Here is an 8,848-nt window from a genome sequence, read left to right on the forward strand (position 1 = left end):
TTCTCAGAAACACACCTACACCTCTTTCATGTAGCCAGACCCCTCTGCAGCACTTTCTGAAGTCAAGAAGTAAGCGCTCTGGGAAGATTGATCCACTTGTTCCTTGCATCCAGGAGGCAACCGAGAGCTCATTGGAAGTGTTTCCTTTCTCCTAATCTTTCCGTAGTGCAGCGCATACCTGTAACTTCTGTCATTAACTCACTTGCAGTGGCACATAGATAGTAGGACTCTTATTTGTCCTCCAGAAACATCCTCACCGAAAGGACATTGCCACCTGCTAACAAGCCCTGATCTCTCATGTGCACACAATGGAAGCATACGCTAAGAGTACGTTTCAAGGAGATAAATACATGCTACTCCCCAATCGTGTGTTTGGATTGCATCAGGTCTCTGGGATCTCATAAAGCAATCGAACATTCTCAAAAGAAAGCTTTTGCCGGCCCAGATGGACTTACCAGGGTTGGCCAAGCGACTGCTCGTCGGGCCCAGGATCTGATAGGGATCTAAGGAAACCAAGAGGGAATTTTGTCTCACTGTTTTCAGAAATACAAAAACAATGGCATCAATAATAACAACCCCCCCGCAAAGTCTACACTTTTGTTTCAATATCATGCAAAAGTCCGATTTTAGGAAACTATACCGTTTTCAACACGTACATTTGAGAGATCTTAATCACAGATATGGTCTCCATCCCAATAATTACAGAAACAACCTAGGTATCGTGGCAGCACTTTTTTATTTGAGGCATCTAAAATTAATAGTGACTACTGTCATTCAAAAGGCCATGAACAATTTTGGACAGGAGCTGGCGAATCTTTACTCACAAGGAACAAACAAAGGATAGTGTATTCAATGTGTTTAGTGAAAGTCAAATGGAATTCTTTCTCTGACGTGGCACACCACTGGAAATAAGCAGTGTGGCTTCTTCCTCAGCCATGTCATCAACTCAATAAGTCACTGAGCCATCTCTGGATGTCGGTTTTCTCATCTGCCAAATGAATGGGTCGGACGACTGGATCTCTAAGGTCCCTTTTAGTCCAACACCCGGTGATTTTAAGCTTGGAAATGTCCACACTCATCAGAATTTGTACTTTAGCTAGAAAATGACTATTCTTAAAATCTCAGTTGATTTTAAATGTACGTGATTATTTATCCATAAAAAAAATAAACTTGGTAATATTGGTTAAGGTGAGGCTTGTCTACTGACATTCAGTTAAGGAAATCAGCCTAGGCATGTTCTCAAATATTTTGCAAAACTATTCTATATAGTTGTTCCAATCAATAGAATATTTGGTTTGAACCATCCATTAGCTTGGGGAATTCTCATGGCTACTTAGTCCACTCATTCCCATTCACACAACTAAAATATTTTTGACAGGCAATGTCTAATCTTGTTGTTGGAAAGCCTTTAAAATTCTGCAAGTCTGACTTGTCATGTTTCACAGTAAACAAGTTCTTTCTTAATATTGCTGACAAAATGCAGGTCGATTTTTGTCTTGCTCTGTCTTAGGTGCAGAGGGAGAATGTCCTTCCTAAACAAAAATGCCTGTTTTAGAGCCGTCCTCTCAATTGTCACACATAGAAAAAATAGAGCAGAGATGGGCATATGGAGCGCATTTTCCCCAAAGAGAGGAAGCTTCCTCCTGGAAGTAAAAGTAGGAAATTTGAGCGAAAGTTATAGAGAGGTGGGTTTGGGCTCAAAATTGTGGCACTGAGCTTAACTAGGTAGTAGACTCCCGGTGCTAGTAGTATTCAAGCAGAGAGAAGAAACCATAGGACTATATTGTTATGTCCTACGTTAGGTAGCTACTTCTGTATCTCAATGTTCTATCTAGCTCAAGTTTGTGGCTTTAAAAATCACCCCCCCCCCTTTTGAAAGAACATTTGATAAGGAATCACCTTAACTGTTAGCCAGATACATCACAAGGTAAAAGCGAGGTTTAGTGACACACAAAGGGCTTGGCAGAAACTTGGGATCCTGAGGTTATAGCTCCAGTTCTTTCAAAAGACAGACTTAATGGCTTTTTAGCAAGTCACTGTACCTCTCTGGGCCTCAGTTCCATTATTTTACTAAGTGAGGCATTGGAATACTTAATGTCTATGTTCGTTTTCTTTCTAAAATTTAATACATTTCTACCTGTTTCGGTACAGTCTTAACCCTTCCTTATATCTCGCTTAATTCATGGATTGGTCATAGGGAGTATTGTGTAATCGGAGAGAAAGGTGAGAACAAACACAATACATTGTTTATGTCCTCCGTTCGGTGGCCCTTGGCATCAACAGCTGTGCAGGAAGCAAAGGGAAGAGGACACATGCCTGGAGAGTTACCTGGTTGGGGTCGTTGCTCAGTATTCTTGCTCATAGTTTGTGTTCCTCCAAGCGGAGGGCCTGTGGAAAGAGGAAAAGAAATACGATGCATTGGGGACTTTTTCCATGATAGGAAAGAAAAATCTTACCAAATGTCTTCCAGGAAAACACACTTGCCTTTCCATTCATTCTTTTATTCATCAATATTTTTCTAAATTATGTGTGGGCACTTTTTTAGAAGATGGTTATTCAACAATGAACAAGTTGTTCCTGATAAAGCTTACCTTTTAATGGCGGTGATAGCAATAAACAAGCAACTAAAAAAGATGAAACGTATGCCACAGCATGTTTGATGGCATCTGTACTGTGAGTTTAATTTTTTTTAAAGAAATTGAGGTGTCCTCAAGAAGAAAATAACATTTTAAAACAGTTTTATTGGTGCTTCATCCACATATCATACAATTCAATAGTTCAAGTCATATCAAGAAGAGTTGTACAATCATCGATCGGAACTGGAAGCACAGGGAATCCAGGACAGATGAACCTCTCAGGCCCAGTGGTGAGAATGGAAGGATGGAGGAAAGGTGGGGTAGAAAGGGGGAACCGATTACAAGGATCTACATATAACCTCCTCCCTGGGGGAAAAACAGCGGAGAAGTGGTGAAGGGAAATGTCAGATGGTATAAAATATGACAAAATAATAATTTATAAATTATCAAGGGTTCATGGGGGAGTGGGGAGCAGAGAGGGAGGGGAAAAATGAGGAGCTGATACCAAGGGCTCAAGTAGAAAGCAAATGTTTTGAGAATGATTATGGCAACATTTGTATAAATGTGCTTCACACAATGGATGGATGTATAGAGTGTGCTAAGAGTTGTATGAGGCCCCAACAAAATGATTTTTTAAAATAAATAAATAGATAAAATAAAATGGAGACATGGAAGGAAAAAAAAAAAAAGGAGTTGTACAATCATGACCATAATCAATTTGAGAACATTTGAAGAGAACATTTGATAAGGAATCACCTGCTTCCTGTATTTCCATGTTTCATGAGTCCCCTCTGTGGTATCTTTCACATAATGTTCCTTTTGTTCTCAGCCTCTCAGCTCTACTTTAATAATCTACTAATAATTTATTTTGTCTTTTGTTACTGTTGTTGGGAATAAACAAACCACAAACTAACACGAGGTTCCACATGCACATTTCAGTGGCACTGATTACATTATTTGAGTTGTGCAATCATGTTCACCCTCCTTTTTGGGGTGTTCCTCCTCCATTAGCATAAATTCACTGCCTCGTCTGGTTACTACCTAATTTTTCCACTCACTGTTGTCAATTCTACAGCTATCGGTCTTGAAAGAGCACAATGCCCAAGGCAGGTTCTCTTTACTAGTCCAGCTAAGTAATTGCTTTTGATTTTAAGAAAACTGCAGGGGGTATTTTTTGAAAGTTTAAAGATTATTTTGCGATAATAGTTTGGGGATTCATTTAGACTCGATGGCTGCAGAAAGTCTTGAATCCAAGAAAATTTGAAAGCCTGCCCTGTATTTTCCCATTGGATAAAGATTCTTCTATAGAATCATTGATCAAAATATTCAGTAATGACAACCAGGCACCATCCAGTTCTGATCTTATGTAAAATAAGGTATATTCACAGAGACAATTCGACACACATTTCATTTATTCTGCCTGTTCCTGACTCATCTACTTTCTCTGTTGCTCCAGGTAAATAGATATCAATTGTGCTTTGGATGACTACTTTCAAGCTTTGAAGATCCTAGATATGAGTTAGGAAGTACAATAGAAGCACTAAATAGATTATTAGGTCAATTAACTAGGATGTCTTATAAACTTAGTTTACAGTGTACAGAAAAATGCATTGGACAAGGATAGAGTTGCCTGTCTGATTACTATAATTTCTGTCAATGTGCTGTACACATGGAAAAGCTTGAAGTGGCACAATTTATGTGATAGATATATTTACACCCAAAAAAGAGGAATTGCCGAGGTGGCGATATATAACCAAATACCCCATGGAATTTGGTTTCTTGGTTGAGAAGTTTAGGCTCCTCTTGATTTTAATTCTGCATGGTGTATAGTTTCATTATATTGACACCTTCACCCCTCTACTCTCTTCCCACTGACCTATGATATACTATTAGGTCAGTTTAATCTCAATGAGATGTAATCCACACTGAAGGCTATAATCCTTGATCTTCATCAGCAAATGCTTCAAGTTCTCCTCACTTTCCGCAAGCAAGGTTGTGTCATCTGCATATCACAGGTTATTAAATAAACTTTCTTCCTATCCTGATGCCGCACTCTTCTTCATATAAGCCAGGGATTTGCTCAGCATCCATATTGAATAAGTATGGTGAGAGGATCCATTCTGACACGCACATTTCTTGATTTTGAACCATGTCACATTCCCCTGTTCTGATCACACAACTGGTTCTTGATCCGTGTACAAGTTCTGAATGAGCACAATGAAGTGTTCTAGAATTCCTATTCTTCTTAAAGTTATCCATAGTTTATGATCCACCTAGTTGAATGCCTTGGCATAGTCAATAAAACACAAGTAAACATCTTTCTGATAGTCTCTGCTTTGAGCCAAGATGCACCTAACATCAGCATTGATAACCCTTGTTCCGCACCTCTGGCAACTCCCTGCCAATATACTGCTACAGATGTGGGTGGATGATCTTCAGCAAAATTTTACTTGCATGCGATATCAATGATATTGTTCTACAGTTTGAGCATTCTGCTGGGTCATCTTTTTTTGGAATGGGTACAAATATGCCTCTCTTTCAGTTCGGTGGCTGAGTAGCTGTCTCCCAAAAAGACCCAGACCGACACAACTGGACCAATAGGACACATTGTGATAAGTGGAGAAATGGTGGAAGCTATCAAGGATTTGGTCTTGCTTGGAAGCTATGCTCATGGAAGCAGCAGTTAGGAGATCAAAAGATGCATTGCAATAGGCAAATCTGCTGCACAAGACCTCTTTAAAGTGTTAAAAAGCAAGGATATTACTTTGAAGCCTAAGGTGAGCCTGACCCAAGCCATGGTATTTTCTTTCTGTTTTTTGCCACAGCATTTTCAAATGTGTCCTATACATGTGACAGTTGGTACAATGAATAAGGAAGACCAAAGGAGAACTGATGCATTTGAACTGTGGTGCTGGAGAAGAATATTGAAAGTTCTGTGGACAAAGGACCATGCTAAGAGGACAAACTGATCTGTCTTGGAAGTAATATGGCCAGAGTGCTCCTTGGAAGCAAGGACAGTGAGGCTTTTGTTTTACATACTTTGGACATTTTGTCAGGAGAGACCAGTCCCTGGAGAAGTCACCATGTTTGGTAGAGAGACAAGGAAGGCAATGAACACCTTCGATGAGATGGACTGACGTCATGTTTGTGACATAGGAACCACTGTGAGGAGGACTCTGGGCTGGGCAGTGTTCTTTCTGTTGCGCATAAGGTCGCTATGGGTTGGAACTGACTTGATAGCCCCTAATAACAACAGCAATCTCCCTGAACCATTTCACTTTGCTGTTCACAGAACGTCCATGACCCCTTAAAGACTACAGAATTCAGGTCTACCACCACAGTATGCCTTATGATGCTTTTGTACTGACCTTTCCAGGCTTCTTTGCCTTCCTACAGCCTGAAATCTAGGAATTAACTTACTCTCAGGCCATGTAGGTCTTTCCCTCAGAACCACTTCTCTGGGAGCGTGTTCTCTCCCCATCTCCACAGGCCCAAGTCCTGTCTTCCCGTGAGTTAATGCTCCAGAGCTAACTCCAGTAGTTCACGATCCACAAATTCATCCTGATCTCACCCAAGGGAACACAGTTTTCTGTGGGAATGGCTCCCCTCCCAGGTTTAAGGGACCAGTCCATATGGAACTCCACAGTGCCAAGTGGTGTGTGCAGAATAATTGACACATACGGCTAAAAGGGATCTTGGTTATTGTTTGGGCATTCATTTGTAACTTCCAAATTTTCCTTAAAAGTATGACCTCCGCCCTCCATTTGTGACCACATTCTCCTCCCCTGACCTCAGAAAAATGTTTTCCTCCCATGACACGCACTTACTTTTGTTGAGGCCAGAATTCATGTTATTCCCCCATCCTCCTCGTCTGACAGAGTCGTAAGAAGGATCTAATGAAAACAAATTGAGGGACATCAGTATTTCTTGCTCTTGAGAAAGGCGGCATGAAATATTCCTCTTGATGGTCAGAAGAAACTTAATTTAATTCTGTCATAATTTTAAAAACATCACTAAACTCAAGAAGCATATTCTTCCCTCAGGAATGGGGGTGGAGGCGGTCAAAGAAAGTGATACAGTGATGTTGAAGTGAGTTTAGTCTTATTTGGGAGCCAAAGTTATGGGAAGAATCTTAAATTTGAAGACAGAGAATTAGCTCACAAACCGGGATGTAAGACTTCTCTGAGTCTCCATTCACTTTAATATAAATTTTAAAAATCAAATAGTTTATTTAGCTATGAGGTGTGGTAATTACCAAATAAGAACACATGTGAAAGCTTTTTAAAATAATGCTTTCTATAATTACAGTCTAACACAAGGCTACAGAGGGAGAACACAGCTGGGTAGAGAAGGCACTCGTAGCAATTCTGAGGAGACTGGAAAGGGCTGGCCAGGGGCAGGATGGTTCAAAGCCCAGGATAAGGAGGGTCCGTAGGCGGCTGCACGGAGCCTTGCACGTTGATGCCAAGAGACGCTCTGAGGTGGGAGCACATGTCAGCTCGCTGAAGCCTCTTAAGGATTTCTGCTGGAAATGGAGAAGGTTGGCTATGACGACCACAGAGAAATGAAAGGGCTAGAGATCTGGAGAAAAACAGAGTTGAGTCATGACATGAGTGGGTAGAAAGCTGCTTGCTCCCCAGAAGTGCCTGGGAGCACGCCTCCAGATGACCTTGCAGAATTCTCCATCGAACTTGAGCATTTGTGACCCAAACTTCTTTCTTAAAAGAATTCACTGGCGGACATGCTGAACTCAATATGTAACTAGCTAGCTGGAAATATCTCTTTTTGTCTGTCTCTTGGGGTGACTTCTGCTGAGACACTGAGCAGGGATAGTGGAAGAGCCGAAGGACACGGAATTATGACTTTCAAAGTCTTTCCATGAACAACAAAGAAACCATAAAACCCTCCAAACAAATGGAGGACAAACCTCATCAAACAATTGTCTGACAGGGTGAAACACAAACCATTCCCTTCCACCCCATCCCCAGCCTCTCAGACAAATGCGAATGGAGAGAGAGGAAGATGTATGGACTCATCCGAGTGCCTGCCCTCATGGTTTCTGGCTAAGAAGAACCAAGAGACAAGGACATTTTTCTTGTGGAAAAATCCACGTGCAGACGCGCATTCCTCATGGCTCTGGAAAAGCCAGTTCAGTTTTCAAATTACAGTCTTTAGCAATTGGCATGAAAAGGCAAAACAGAAAGTGCGGGGGATGGGATTGAGAGGAAGGGCAGAGAAAGGGGGAAAAAGAGAAAGAGAGAAACGGAGCTCAACTCATGTACTCCGCCTGTTTGTATTTCATTTGACCTTTCCTCTCACAGTTCTACCTGTAAATAGATTCTTCTTCTTACAAAAACAAAATTAAAAAAAAAATGTTAAACACACAAACAGAAAAAGCAACTTGTTTACAAGTTTGGGGTGGAGGCGCTAATGGGTGTTTTCTGGGCTGTATTGCAGAGGTCTGGGAAGTGTGTCTAGTGCTGATAGAAGCAAAAGGAAAATGGAGACTCTTTAATGGGTTTTCTTTTGGGGGATGAGGGTAATGGCTAAGCCTCCAATAATGTATTTGGAACAGACTTCTTCCATGTATTGTGTGCTTGGTCTTATCGTGGTTGTGAGGGAATATGAAATAAGCGCCCTGTCCGTGCATAAAATGCAAGAAGATAACTAAGGGGATGAGGAAGTTGGGCCATGTCCTAAAGGAGTTGTAGGGTTATGAAGGACTGTCGAAGGCTAAGGAAGGAGAAGTAAGTGTCATTGGGGTGGAAGAGAATTTCATGGGGACAATGTGACATGAGTTAGACCTCTGGGGAGAAGAGACAATAAGCAGGGCAAGCCAGGACAAGCATGAGTGGGGTCGTAAGACTGTGGAGCTAATGTTTGACAACACACTTGGGTGGAACTGCAAGATTGAAGTAGAGGGGTTGTCATGAATTGAATTGTATTCTGGAAAAATATAGCTCGACTTGACGGGGCTGAGTCTCTGGTTGAATGGTTGTGTAATTAGGTACGTTAGTAGTTTTGTAATGATCCTCCATAGTGTGATCTGATGTGACAAGCCAATCAGTGGAAGTGGACTAAGGGTGGAACACCACATCTTTAATCCGATCATAGACTTTATCGGATGTAAAGGGGCGTTTCCTGGGGTGTGTCTGGAATATCTTTTATTTTACGGAAGATAAAAGGAGAGAGAAAAGTGAGCAGAAGAGAGGGAGTTGTGACCACCAAAGAAAATTAGTGGGTGGTGCATGCTTGGAACCTGGGGTGCCTTC

The 8,848-nt window shown here is 41.3% G+C and overlaps 1 protein-coding gene across 1 annotated transcript in view; it reads right to left on the reverse strand.

The window, feature by feature from the left end:
* The window catches only part of FLI1 (Fli-1 proto-oncogene, ETS transcription factor), a 144,546-nt gene that overhangs the window by 2,721 nt on the left and 132,977 nt on the right, over positions 1–8,848 (reverse strand). Inside the window, exons 6-8 of the mRNA XM_004714173.2 lie at positions 6,404–6,469; positions 2,329–2,388; positions 456–503 (exon numbers count right to left, since the gene is read on the reverse strand). Coding sequence (XP_004714230.1) covers positions 456–503; positions 2,329–2,388; positions 6,404–6,469 — 174 coding nt within the window. The remainder of the gene's footprint in view (positions 1–455; positions 504–2,328; positions 2,389–6,403; positions 6,470–8,848) is intronic.

Source organism: Echinops telfairi, unplaced genomic scaffold (genome assembly GCF_000313985.2).
Source record: "Echinops telfairi isolate 266 unplaced genomic scaffold, ASM31398v2 ScPeMD7_7465;HRSCAF=8503, whole genome shotgun sequence".
Classification (NCBI taxonomy): Eukaryota; Metazoa; Chordata; class Mammalia; order Afrosoricida; family Tenrecidae; genus Echinops; species Echinops telfairi.